Source organism: Protopterus annectens, chromosome 7.part1, assembly GCF_019279795.1.
Source record: "Protopterus annectens isolate FY-2018-M chromosome 7.part1, PAN1.0, whole genome shotgun sequence".
Taxonomy (NCBI): domain Eukaryota; kingdom Metazoa; phylum Chordata; order Ceratodontiformes; family Protopteridae; genus Protopterus; species Protopterus annectens.
Genome location: NC_056740.1, coordinates 219,306,669 through 219,321,656, shown reverse-complemented (window position 1 = coordinate 219,321,656; position 14,988 = coordinate 219,306,669). Strand labels below are relative to the sequence as shown.

The 14,988-nt window shown below is 36.3% G+C and overlaps 1 protein-coding gene across 2 annotated transcripts in view; it reads left to right on the top strand.

Moving 5' to 3' along the window:
• Positions 1-9,984, top strand: part of SLC51B (solute carrier family 51 subunit beta) — a 186,040-nt gene extending 176,056 nt beyond the window's left edge. For both annotated transcript variants that reach the window (XM_044078667.1, XM_044078666.1), the window contains one exon: positions 8,775-9,984. In XM_044078667.1, coding sequence (XP_043934602.1) covers positions 8,775-9,030 — 256 coding nt within the window. In that variant the 3' untranslated portion in view covers positions 9,031-9,984. The remainder of the gene's footprint in view (positions 1-8,774) is intronic.
• Positions 9,985-14,988: the final 5,004 nt, after the last annotated feature.

Genomic DNA, 14,988 nt, shown 5'->3' with positions numbered 1-14,988 from the left:
CTCAGTCAATAACTACTTCTTAGTTTGTGCTGTGTGTGTGAGAGATGGCTGCTGAAGGAACCAGTAACAACCACTCTTCGTTGTCCCAGTCAAGTGATGCTGGTAACTTGACTATACTACTGGAACTGCTAACTCAACGGGTAGAAAATGTTACATCAAGGCTCGACATGGTTACTGAAACCTACTCACAAACACAACGAGGTAACAACACTAATATTGTGAGTTATGAAGGTATTCATCAAAACATGCTGCCTAACACAGGAGTGTTACCATCTACTTCTACTACCTCTAATTTACCACCACAAAATGAACGGAGTGACTCCCTAGGTTCACAGAACCAGCAATTATTGAGCCAGGGATGCTTGGATACAGATAGTGATCCCTCAGGGCTTATAGGAGCTCAAAACAGCAATGCCTGGCTGAATAAACCATTGGACTTACAAAACCAAGCATGTATATTCCAACAAGAGCAACCGGCTGGAGGGACTAATAATATTTCAACTAACTTGAGAGACTTGGATTACAAATTGTTAAAATATAAAAAATTACAACTAGAAGTCACCTATTTCCATGAATGTATAAGGGAAGGTATAATCCCAAAGGGTCTCAGAATTTTGCAGTACCCCACATGACTTGAGGAAGAGTCAACCTTTCATCATGACCTCATTCAAATGTTTAACCAGCATGGTCTAGAATTAATAGAACTAATGTGTAAGTGCTATCAAGCGGCAGCTGACCAGTTAGCAAGCGAAACAGTGGAACTTGACAATATCATTAAAGCACACACTGATTTCCAGTGCTACCATTTTGACCATGATAGGATTTTCAACAGTATCGACCAACATTTGATTAAACTTAAAACAACAAAAGTAAAAAAAAATTACAAAGGGCCAGAACGGACTACAAGAATGGCAGAGCCTATCCAAAACCTCCCCCTTCACAAACTTGGAACACTATAGGCCAATGGACAGCTATGGGTGGCCCTAACGTAAATATCCAAGAGGAAGTAATGCCCACAACACAGAGGAATGACAATGGAGTCCAGCAAATGGTGGAACCTGTCCATAGGAGTGAAAGATTGTAAAAAACAAGAAACAACAACTCGGTTGTTAACGCAAAAACAGAAGTTAGCCTAGAAGAGAATCAGGAATCCTACACGAGTACAAATTTTCAGAACAGAGGGCAGAACCACAATCCATGATGGAGGGGGACATACCAGAACCCCAACAAATGCAAGAGGAACAGACAGGGGAGGTAAATAGTCTACTTGGTTTAACTAGTCATGTTTGTAGTTTTATAACTAACAAAGACAAAGACTTTAAGATTTACAATTTTTCAAGTGTGGTAGTTGATTCTGACTTAGTTGAACTACTAGCAAAAGGCTACACATTTGTATGCTCCTATAACATGGATGTGGCTAGAACTTTGGTAGACTTTGAACTGTTTGTGAGGAAACCCAATCTCACTGTATTATTGGGTGATAAGCTAGGATTATACTCAGTTTCAGCATTAATCTTTGATCATACTATCTCCTCAAGCCTAACTCAGACTTTAGAATTAATTTTTTTTTCCAGCTTTATCACTAACCTTAGTTCGCCTATTTCAAAGGCTAAACTTAAGCAGTGGGTGAGAGTTGCACTTGATTTGAGTCCCTATATTCACTGTTTTCCAATGCCCAACTAACCATATTAGAACAAACTGTAACCTCAACTGTAATGTTAACCCTACCAATTCCAGTTGCAGTGCTAGGGTTAGCCTTGGGTTTACAGGTTATGCTTGATGTCAACCCTGACATTAGCTTACTAACTCATCACATAGACTTGTTTATAATGATTTATTGTGGTCTCATTTTTTTATATCACAAAAACCTGGCATTTTAACAGGGGTGTGTATATATCCACTGTATAACTAGCAAGGAAGGAGAGAATCTGTTTCTTCAAGCATTAAAATATGTGTTGATCTTCATGAAAATTATAATTGCATGGAGCTTTAATTGTGATTTAAGGGGAAGACATAAAAAGAAAGGGAAGTATGTAAAAATAAACTGTATGAAGTGATAAAATGTGGTAATTAGTTATATAGAACAAAAGTCAATAGACATACAGGATGGGTTACTTGGATCTGAAATTAATTATTTTGTATTATTGGAAGGCTTGAGGTTAGCAGATGGTGATACAATTGTGACAAGGTTTTCAAATCATTTAATGTAGATGGAGGTGATGGAAGAAAGGGTGTGCATTAAATAGGAAAGAGAATAAAAGAATAAATAAAAAAATGATGGGGTAAAATTGGAGATTGGGAAGTATTGCAGTTATGGAATGGTCATATAGGCATGAAAGACTTCTATAAAAACTAGTCTCAGTGGTGGATTGAATGTAAAAAAAAAAAAAAACATAAAAAACTGTTTTTTCCCCAGTGGCAGGATAGTGTACGAAAGGAAGAGAAAGTGAAGTACTGGAAAATTTATAGAAATCCATCTGAGAATTAAAGAATAATCTAAGACAATATTCTGATACAGAAAAATACATTTATAAAAGAAACTGAGAAAAAATAAAGTATTGCTGTTTAAGCAGAAATATTATTTACAAGGAAGAAGGGGAGGTGTCTGCATATTTCAGTAAAATAGGAAAAAAATGAATAGCATAATGAGAGAAATTAAAAAATATAAAATGAAAGTTAAAAAGAACACAAGAGCAAATTATGAGTATTATAGTACAGGATGGAAAATAAGTGAGACTGGAAGATAAATAAATTTCCAGAAGGAGTTAAAGAAAATTTTGAAAAAGAAATTACTATCATTGAGTTGGACGAAAGTAAATATTGATTCAGTATCAGGCCCAGATAGTGGATCTACTTCACAAGGCCAAAATCCAAAATAACTGTAGATGAATTTGTCGAGATGAAAAGAGCGAAACTTTATTTTATTAAACAGTAAATTTTTACTATGGTAAGTAAACACTTGCCCAACAGTTACATAAAAACACAGCACAATGTATCAAACCCACCTAGGTAGAGGGCTTTGCCCCCACATTCCCCCAATGTGGGGGGGCACACTCTCGCTAACTATATATACCAACTCCGGGATCACACTACAGTGGGGAAAATGGCATATTACTCGATGTTGGGCAAGTGTTTAATTACCCTGAGAAACACTTTACCGTTCGGTAAATTAAAGTTTCACTCTTTTTGTCTTGGCAAATTCTTCTTCTATTATTCTAGATTTTAGCCTTGTGAAGGGGATCCCAGGTAATATAGGGCATGGAATGTCCAATAAATCAATAGACTGGCAAAAAGGGTATTTTGTAAAAGTGCAGAAGAAATGATTGAAGGAATGTTTTGTTTATGAAGAACTATGTAGTGGGATTTTTAAATTTATATGGAAGAAAGATGTGAAGAACAAATTAAAAAATTGGAAAGATGTGAAGAACAAATTAAAAAAATGGAGACCCATCATGCTAAATCCATCTGTCCATCTACAACCCTTTTTCCCATTTTTGCATAGGGGGGGTCAGGTGCCACTTCAACAGTGACAATTATCTAGAGCCAATGTTTACACCACTGGGTGGCTAGCCCTGCTGTGGTAGCTCTTCCACACCACACTCACATGCACACTCATACCTGTATCCAATTTAGAGTGCCCAATCCATCTATGCATGTCTTCAGAAAGTAGGAAGAAACCAGAGCACCTAGAGGAAACTCACACAAACAGAGGGAGGACATGCAGACTCCACACAGAAGGCTCTCCAACTGAGAACTGAACCGGTGAATCTCTTGCTGTGAGGCAACAATGCTATCCACTGTGCCACTGTGCCGCCCATTCCCATCAGGCTAAATAAGATGGATTATATAATATTTAAGGAATAATACAGAAGAGAATGGAAAGAAGGGTGGGAAGGGTTGTCAAAAATTGGTATTGGTTGTGAAAAAATTGTGGATGATGTTATAAGTGAAAGGGAGGATGTGAAACTTATGGTAGGTGATATTAGCAAGGGATTTTATACTGTAGGACATGAAGCTTTGAGGGATATTTTGGAGAAGTATGGAATGGGTCATAGAATTAGGAGAGTGTGCATGTCATCATATCAGAAAAATAGAGTAAGACTGTTAGTGAATGAGTGGCCGAGTAAAGAAATATGCATGAAGTGTGTCATAAAACAAGGATGTCCCATGAGTAGGATATTGTTTGCATTGGTAATGAATGGTAGTGAGTGAAGTCGCTTATAAAATGAAAGATGATACTAGATATATGATGCAAAAAGAGGTGGCAATATTTATATAGTTTTGAAATACGCAGATGATAAAGTTGTAGTTGCTAAGAACAAAGTATGGATGAGGGAAGTTTTGGTTTGTCTGAATGGATGTTTAAAGGAAATGGGAATGAGTCTGCATAAAGGTAAAAAATAAATTTGGGTGATATCATGAAAACTGGGAATGTGTATTTTTCAATGACTGAAGTGTCTTTGGAAGGAATAAAATTTGAGGAAACGTATGTAGCTATGTTGCAATGGGAGGGGTTGATAAAAGAAATGAAATAAATATGTGTTCTGTGTAGGACGTATAGACTATTGTTCAGGAAAAATGTTTATATGCTGAATTTGGTATTAATGGGAAAATAGTATATATGTCTAATGTCTATATGATCCCAATAAAACATGAAAAGGAAATTATTCAGTTGGTGTTTTCTTTAATATGGGGTTCAAGATTAAATGTAGTGAAAAGATGTAAGTTGTATAAGAGTGATGAAGGGTTACTAAATCCAGTTGCTAATTCTGCTTATTAAACTTGTATATAGTGTTAGAGTGGGTAAAGGAAGAGATAGAGATAGTGAGAACATTTAAATATGAGTACAAAAATTCTGGGATATGAGAATAAGAAAATGAGAAAAAAAGAATATGTGAATGAAGAAATCAAAACTTATCAAGAAAAATACTAACATGGTAAACAGAAATTGATATAGAGAAAGAAGAATATAGTATGATAATGTAATGAAACAATAGTATTATGTAAAGCTGTGAAAAAATTACAAGAAAAGGTGATTAAAGCCATTAAAATAAGGACAAAGTGGTGTATCAGGATAGTAGAAGAAGTGTCAAGATTTTCTGTGGAGACTGATAATAAATAAGTTGCTAGTAAATGGGAATATGACATATAAAAACGTTGAAAGAATGTGTTTGCTTTGTGGAGAGGAACAGACAACAGAGCATGTTTTTCTTTTGAAAAGTAAAAGAGTGATGAAACTCTGGAAAAAAGTTTTGTGTGAAGAATTTTTTTGAGAATATTAATGACAGACAATACGTATATAAATACAATTATGTATGGATACAAGAATAACAAGATGTAATTTGAGAGATGGGTAGATAAGATTTTTTTACTGTAATATGGGTTATTTGGAATGAAAGACTGAATGAAATTTTGTTTAATGGGAAATGTTTTTTGGCAGATATATTGTGAAAAATCAGATTAGTGGTTGTGAAAGGAGTGGTGGTCAGTTATTGAAGAATAGCAATAAAGATGCTGTAAGAAAAATGATAAATATCAAGAAACAGAAATGTATATATATATATATATATATATATATATATATATATATATATATATAGTGTGTGTGTGTGTGTGTGTGTGTGTGTCTGTAAATATATAAATGATGTTTTATTTATCTATTATATTATTTTATGTTGTGTTAAATGAAGGACCCCTACTATTTTTGTCAGGTGCCATGGGGTCTTTCACATCCACCAGAAGTGCATGTTTGTGTTTGTGTGAGGGGGTGGGGTAGCAGCAAGGTGGACAAAAGTCAGGACAGAGTGAGTTGACAGGTGCCTGCAGCAGTTGAAATCGTTGGGAAACAAGTGCAGAAGAACTGCATTGTTATCAATGCATTGGTATCACTGCATGTCTACATCTAGGACTGTGGAAATAAAGGGTAAGGGGCAAAATTTAGAAAAGCTGATTTCACAGTATGGAAATGAACTGCTGGCTCTTGCCCCTTGTGGAACTGAGTGAACATTATGTGCAGTTGGTAGGGAAAGTTGCACAAGGCTGGCCCAACCATGGACTGATGGGAGGGGAGGTTATACAAGGGCAGCCTAGCCATGGACCCTGGTAACTCTAGACCTAGTAGTCTCACTGGCCACATATGTAAAGCTATGAATCAGTTTTCTCAGTTCTCATTAATCTGGACATTACAAATCTCTTAATCCTGAACAATGATCAGTTCAGCTTTGTCAGAGGAAGATTGTGCCTCTTTAACCTCATTACTTTTATTGAAAAGATAACTGATGAAGTGAATAGTGGTTAAAGAGTACATGCAGCATACCTGGACCTGGCTATGGCCTTTGGCACTATTCCCCATGCAAGCATTACAGCATGACTTGTAAATCTAAATGTTAATCCTTATGCTGAATGGGTTGTCTGACAGAACCGGTGTGGTTAGATTTGCAGGTGCCATCTGAAAGCAAAGAATTACCTGTGGTATACTGCAAGGCTCAGTGTTGGGCCCCCTTCAATTTTTCAGCTATTTTTTTTAGATCTTCGTGCCAACACTCCTGACCCTTAGTTATTTATGTTTTTAAATTACTGTAAATTGTGCATTGTTATTTGATGTTCCACTGACTCACAGTTGCTCCAACATAATTTAGATCATGTTATGAACTGATGCAAGGAGAATGATCTCAAATTAAATGTGAAAAAATATAGCATGGTTCATTTTGCTTAAAATAAATGTTAAAAATATAGCATGGCTCATCATGGTTAACAAAATGTTTCCACATACCACATAGATGGCACATAAATGCCCCAAATCAGACACTATTGTAAGGGACCAAGGTTCCCTTGATAATTCCTTATTAATGGACCACCATGTCTCTGCAGTAGTTTGGAAAGACTTATACCTGGCTCATCTATTTTTCCAAGGGTAGAATCTTCACTTTGTCTAAAGAAATGTTAATTCACCTTTACTTATTTCTCATCAGACCCATTATTGAATATAATGCATCATTTGGCATGTATTTATCTAAACATGTCACTCAGCTTGAGAGACCTCAGTGATTCATAACTAAAAAAGATCAGTGGCCTCAAAAATCTTATCGGGACAGACTGGTCGCCCTCTGTACTCAGACTTTTTTTAGACACCTCCATAAATATCTGTATTTGGCCTTTTCAGTCATGAAGGATCCAACCCTCTCTGACCTCCAGTCCCTACAAAAGTCAACTAAAGGAACAAATACTCCATCAACAGATTAAAATATGACATGTTGGTGTGATAGTTTCATATCCCAAAGCATGCCTGACCTTTGTAACAAACTGCATGTCAAGCAAAGATAATTGAATGGGCAGCCTCAAATTCTCCCCTGATCTATGTTGTATAGCCCTCCTCTTGGCTGGAAACATGCCTCTCAACTTCTTAGCACAAGAAATCTGGACAAAGCCTAAAATGATGAGGGGGACAAAGGCCATAAAATAAGGACAGATTTTAAATTTTGCTCTTATAAACATAAAATTTTTAGAATAACAGGATATTTTCTGAAGGATATGAAGTCAGAAACACAAACGTATGCCATCATTTAGTAACTTCAAATCCTCACTGATTTTCCACATCTGGGCAGTTGAGAGGTATGGCTGGAAAGAATGTCTGAACTTTTAATAAGATTTTTGGCTAGGCATGTAATGGTCTGCAGAATAAATAATAAGATCTTTGGCTACGCATGTAATGGTCTGCTGAATGATTGTCTAGTACTTGTTACAATCCTGTGAACAGAGGCTCTGCAGTCAATATGAGTGAGACCAAAAAAATGTACAGTTCATCATTCATATCCATGACTATTGAATACTCTAGAGCAATGCATCTCTGTTTATGTATTTCATGTAGTTAATATGCTTCAGGTACACACTCCTTTATGGTGCATACAGGATCTAGTGTATTGTAGTCTTTTATTACCTATGCATATAATGCTAGCCTAATTCCTAACAGGAGATGAACACTCTCTTAGAGCCCTTACCTCAAATAAGATCATAGGATCATAGGAAGTTACTAGGCTACAAGCCCTGAGGCCCTTACAGGCCTAGCCAAGAATTTAGCCCATGTTCCAACAGGGGCATAGGTGGAATCCCAGTGGTGTATTTTCTGTTCCCCATCCAGTTAACCAGGTTGCACTTAAAAAGGTTTAATGAGGTACTCTGCTTTACCTGGAGGAGGAGTCTATTCCACAAAAGGGAACTTTCAAAGTAGCTACCTTTTTTTGCAGGCCTTTTTGCATGGTTACGGGGAGTGGAGTGAACTATAGTAACAACAATCTTCAGTTGCAGTTTGTCTACAATGAGCCATACAGTACACAGCAGATGGTTCACAAATATACCTTCTATATACATTTTGTAAAGTGCATGACATGTACTCCTGTTTACAGCAGTACACTGCAATACATAATATATTACCATGAAAAAGCACATCACTGACTACTCTTTATAACAATATATCGTCCACTGTCATATAGTGTAGTTGTCTGCAAATTATTCTAATGATGTTTGCTACTGTTTTTGTATATGTCTTTCTAGTTTAGTGAATAACAAAAAGTACACAATGGTTAGTGATGAACAGTTTAAACTGTTTTCTAAGCATAGTGTATACCTACATCATAAAGAAATTCTCATAGTCATTTGCTTAAACATGGGCTATAGCAGGGAGACTAACAAATATTTTAAGGCAGCTTTATTTAAAACATAATCTTGCTGCACAGTATATGTTACTGTAATTGCTCATACATTTGTCTTATTTTCAGGAAAAGGAAGGCCATACTTCAACATCAAGCTGCAACACAAACACAAATCCCAAATAAGTCTACAGGTCATCCAGAAACTAAGCAAGCATTGCTCAGTTTAAGAGACAATGAAAGCTTAAACTCCAGTAATGAGCAGACAAAGTGGACCCATCCCTTTCCAGACTCTGAGCCCAGACCTGGAGATATTGTTGTTCAGTGGAAAGATGGCAACACAACTACACTTTTCAAAGATGGAACAGAGCATGAAGCAAAATAGATATAGAGTGGAGACTTCCAATGGGACAAGTGATATAAGGATGGTCAACTGTGGAATATAATTAAAGAGTTAGAAAAAAATATTTGTTTGTACTAGCAGACACACACACACACACACACACACACACACACACACACACACACACACACACACACACACACACACACACACTCACGCAAGAGTGACAGTAGGAAACTGATGTAAAGTATATCAAAACTATTGCTTTTCTAGTTTCTTTGTTACCAACAGCTTCCATTACAACAAAGTCTCGGGTTTCTAGCACATTTGTCAAGTGAACCAGAAAAGTATATTCAACATGTATTGTTATTAGCTCATTTTTCTATATATTGAAGACAGTAAGACCTACAATGTTTTATAAGTAAGATATAAAATGTTTGACTTTTTATGTAGTGTATTATTTTTTATTAATGAATTATTTCTAAGGAATATTTGAGGCAATGACTGATAAAATGATTTTACTGAAATGTAATTGGATATACCACATTGCTATCATTAAGTTACTATAGGTCAGCTGTAATGTATCAAGGGATACTGTTTTAGAACAGCACAAATGCCGATTACAATTAGCTCACAAGTACTTCTAATTTCTTATCAATTTATGTGCATAACTCTTTTATATAAATTGATTACACAATTTATAAATTGTTCTGTAAGAAACTGCTGTCATTAAGTTGATAAATTATAATTATAAATTACTACAAATCCTAAAATGTGAACAAATTCATTGCCCTAATTACACCTTCAGGAGGTATAAGTTTTTGTACACAGTCTAATCACCATATTCATTGTGTGATGAAAGTCCTAGAGCAAGCAATTTCATAAATGTGTTTTCATGTCATGCTGTCTTATGATGAAGTTCTCTTGAAGGAAAAAGGTAATGTTGTTTATTACACAGGATCATATATGTGTAGGAGTTAAACAGGAGCTTCCAAAATGTCTAACCCTGAATGTGCTTTACTTAAGCAGATTTTAAATTTTACATTTATTTTTTTAGCTTATTATTCAGTTCTGCTTGTTTCCAAGCATGTATTAGTTCTTACATGGTTAGTGACAAATGTGTACTCTGGATATATGTTCCTTATATGGCTTTCACTGTTTGTGTTCATTTTTTTGCATTGTATAGTACAAACTAACAAATGACGGTCATGCAAAAAGTATGGAACAAATGCCCACTGACTTTCTATTTTTATTGTAATTTAAATAAAATAAATACATGAAACAGTAATCACAGGCTTGCAATTACTTTGACTGTCTTTTGATTATAAAGACTTCAAAGTTACAATTTAGATCTTTATTTAGCACTGATGTTGAAATGTTATGTTGATGACAAAACTTCAGTTATGCAGGAAATATGTGTACTGTATGAAAGCTAATGTATTTTAATTTTTTCACTGTAATTATTTTGCAGGTATTTGTTGTAAAAGGCATGTGCAGGGTTGTACACAAGTAATTATAAATGCACTTAGGAATGTATACACATTCAAACACATGCACGAACATACTCAGACCATTCCCCCTATCAGTATTCAATATTTCCCACCCCCATATATATCGGAGGACAAACTAAGGTTTATGTAGGTATTGTTGTGTTTTCCTTCATAAAACATTTTTAATGCTGAAGATTTCATAAAGAAAATGTGAATTACTTCTACATGATATTTGTTTTAGTGAATCACACAATTTTATTGTAAAAATGCATGCACATAAGACTGTTGAGTTATTGATTACAGATATTCAGGCATATTTCAAATATGATTTGCTGATAAACATCTGCAATTTGTAAAAATGTAGTCTGTAAATATTAAACAGTAAATCAAAATGTTCTGTCTGTTCTGAAAGATGCAGCAAAAAAGAGGGAGGTATTCTATATGTTTAAATGGGCCTGCAGAGGTGAAGAATGTGTGTGGTTTTGCTATATAGCATTTCTATAGAGGACAAAATGGAAAGTAATCAGATTTCTTGGTTAAATGTAATTTTTAAAAACTGCATTTGTTGATATGAAAATAATTAACAAGTGGGTTACATGTTTAACCCTGACATTCACGTAAAACACATTCTAATTCTATTTATAGAGAGGATGATTTGTAAGCTTTAAAACACCAAAATATTAAATTATGCCACTTAGTGAGAACATAGATCAAATTGTTCAAAATAACATTATGGCCAAGGGGAAAGAAAACATGCAAATCTAAATTGTTGGTAATAGGTTTTTTGACTGAATTCATATAGATAGAGTTAAATCGGTAGTAGATTTAATGAATCAGCATTACAAGAAGGACAAGTTAGTTCCTACAAATATATGAATTTAAAAATGGTCATTTCCTAACATGCTTTTACAGGGTGAAGGCATAAAGATAAAACAGGCATATCTTCTAATAATAATTATGTACTGACCAGAGGAAATAATTCACTGACTTCTGGGTACAGTGAAAACAATTGTGGTTTAACAGACGATGCAGACAAGAGACTAGGACAGTCTTCACTGTTCTAATTTCTAACCACACTTAAATAAATCAGTAACAGGAAAACAGAGGACCATAATAAAAAAAAATAATTCTGTTGTTTCTGTTACTAATTAGCTACAGTTAAAATATAAGCAGGCAAACGAGGATAAGCTGTTAGCTGAAATTCGTGAAGCTACAACATTTTTTTGTGTTTATAGCAAAAAAACAAGTGAAATATTCAAGTCATGTAAATCAGAAGATTCAAGGTTCAATTCCTGTCTAACCTGTGACTACTAATATGACACATAAGAAATTAAGTATTTTGCAGTGTGTAGCAAGGTGCAGTAAAATTATTTGTTTGTGTCAGAAAATTGCAAACAATATTTTCATGTTTATTTTATGGTTTGTCCAAAGAAATTGACATGGATTATGAAAAAAGGATTTCAACATTTGCAAAACTGTGAGGGTAGTAAATAACTAAAATTGATAATCTTTTCGGGTGGTGCAGTGGATAACGTTGTTGTCTCACAACAAGGGGTTCTCCAGTTCAATTCTCAGCTGGGGTGCCTTCTGTGCAGAGTTTGCATGTTCTCCCTGCGTTTGCATGGGTTTCCTCCCACAGTCTAAAGACATGCGATTGGAGCTTTTCTACCCAGGCCTTCACTGAAAATAGGCTCTGTGGAGCCTAGTTGGACTTTCCCGGTCAACAAATGTTTGTTTGTGTCTTTTGGATTTTTCCGGTTAGGGGTCGCCACAGCAGAACTCCGGTCCGCTAATGATTGGCAGTAGATTTTTACGTGCTGGCTTGCTGGGCCTAACGCACAACCTTCAATGAAGGAACACCCAGTCACGCATGTCGCCACACAGAAGATGCTCTAACTGAGAATCAAACGGGCAGCGTCTAACTGTGAGGCGACAACGCTACCGCAGCACGACCACCGCAGTCTTCCTGGTCAACAAATGTAAAATAAAAAATACATTTTCAAACCAATAGTAACTAATATACTACAACGGTGTCCAAACCATCTTGCACTTATGTATGTGTGTGAAATTTCAAAAAATATATTTTTTTCCTGAAAGAGAACTCAATACGATAACATTCTAAAGGCAGTTTCCTGTTAACATCTTTTCAGTTTAATTTCTCCAAGTATTTTGGGTTTCTAATACCATGACAGGAATGGACTCCATTCCTAAGTCAAAGCATTATTAAAGTCTGTGTAATTAGTATACTTTCAATCTTTGATGTTAGCAAAAAGTGCTCTTCACAGCACCTGCAATGTGCCTAGAACTGACTCCTTTTGCAATTCACAGGGAGTTACATGTATTGGTAGCATATCTAAATAAGACTGTAAATTATTTTTTTATGTGACCCATTACTCCTGCTACTATTGGGACTGTGTGTGCATCCTTCTTCCACATTGCCCTCATTTCTGCCTGCAAATCCTGGTATTTTATGACTTTCTGTATCTCTATGTGTAAGACAGTGTAATCATTGAGTGTAGCAATTTCAATGATCAATGCTTTTATCTTTTATTTTATTTATTTTTGTCTTCTTTTCATGGACTACTGTATCTGTTTTTCTTCCATCTATTTTTTGAACTGTGTCTATTTTTTCTTTTCTTTTTCTTTTAATTTCTCCAAATCTTTTTGGTTTCTAATACCGTGATTGGAAAAGACAATTAAAGTTCATGAAATTAGTATTGTTTAACTCTTTGATGTCAGCCTGTAATGTTCTTTGCAGCACCCACAATGTGCCCAGTAATGACTCCTTCTGCAATTCATACAGTTACATGAATTGGTAACAATATCCCTGGCTGTGTTCTACATGAACTACAGAGTGAACTGGCACCTCACCTGTGTGCCCTGTTCAGTCACAGCCTCACCCCAGGCTTTGTCCCTACTGACTGGCACACTGCTACAGTCATCCCTCTCCACAAAGGCGGAGCAACTACAGACCCTGGGAACTATCGCCCCATTAGACTGACAAGTCTGATATGCAAAGCTATGGAACGCATCCTCATGGACCTAATAAACAAGGATATAGGGAATCTCCAAACTCTAGATCCCACACAGTTTGGTTTTGTGAAGGGCAGATCATGCCTGCTCAACCTGGTCGACTTCTTTGAGTCAGTCATCAGAGTTGTGGATGAAGGCAAGGTGGTTCATACATCTACCTTGAACTGGCCAAGGCCTTTGATACCATTCCCCACTCAGGAATCATAGAAAAACTCTCTAAGCTAGGCATCAACCCCTATATCACTAGGTGGGTTTCAAACTAGCTCACATATAGAATCCACAGTGTGAAAGTAGCTGACTCCAAGTCAGACTGTCGACCAGTCACAAGTGGAGTCCCACTGGGTTTAGTCCTGGGTCCTCTCATGTTTGGTATCTACTTCTCTGAAGTCGAGGCCAACACAAATGGACTCTGGCTGATAAAGTTCACAGATGATTGCAAGCTGGGAGCCATAATTAACTCCAAAAGTGATGTTGACATCCTACAGAAAGGCCTAAATGAGAACAGCATATGGTATCAGAACCATGGTCTTAAGCTCAATGCCAAAAAATGTGTCATTAACTCCTTTGGGAAAAACCTGGTTCCTATGAATTACCACATCGATGGTAGTCTACTGAACACAGATGGCATCACAAGAGATCTGGAAACACAGGTTGACAGCAACCTCTCTTTTGACCACCACATTGTCACTGTGATCAGAAAGTCCTTCTATGTGGCACATGTCATTACTAAGGATTTTGCATTCAAGAAGAAAGAGGTCATTGTCTCCCTCTACTATTCCCTCATTAGGCCAGTCATTGAGTACAATATCCCATTTGGCATGTAGCTCACTAGACACCTGCAAGAACTGGAGAGGTTGCAAAAGTACCTCACAAAGAGGATCCTAGGCCTTAAACATTTGTCCTATATGGAAAGACCCAAAAAACTCCAACTATTTTCTGTCTCATATTGCCTACTTAGAGGCAATCTCTGCTTGAATTACAAAGCCATGTCTGACCCATCTCTGTTAGAAGAAATCCCAATACCTTCGCACTACACACTCCAGAGACCTCAACCTCATTACCACAATCAACAGAACAAGCTGGAGGGACAGGTTCATAACCCAGAGACTGCCCATGCTATGGAATAGACTTCTCATGCAAGTCAAGTGGAGCGCCTCACTGGCCTTCTTCAAGAAAATTTTTGATGAGTGAATGGGAAATAGAAAATTCACCCCGGGGATCACTCCAGTGGCTCTACTCGACAGAGGCACTGAGAACTAAGGTCAAGTGGCATGATGCCAGGGTAATCCTATGGGCTAGGCTTGTAAAGGCTCCAGGGCCATTAGCCTAGTACACATCTATGAACCTATATATAAATATGATTGTAGACTCTTTTTTTATAAAGCCCGTTGCTCCTATTACTATTGAAAATCCTAATATTTTATGACTTTGTGTCTCTCTGTATGCAGGATACTGTAGTCACTGGGTGTGGTGATTT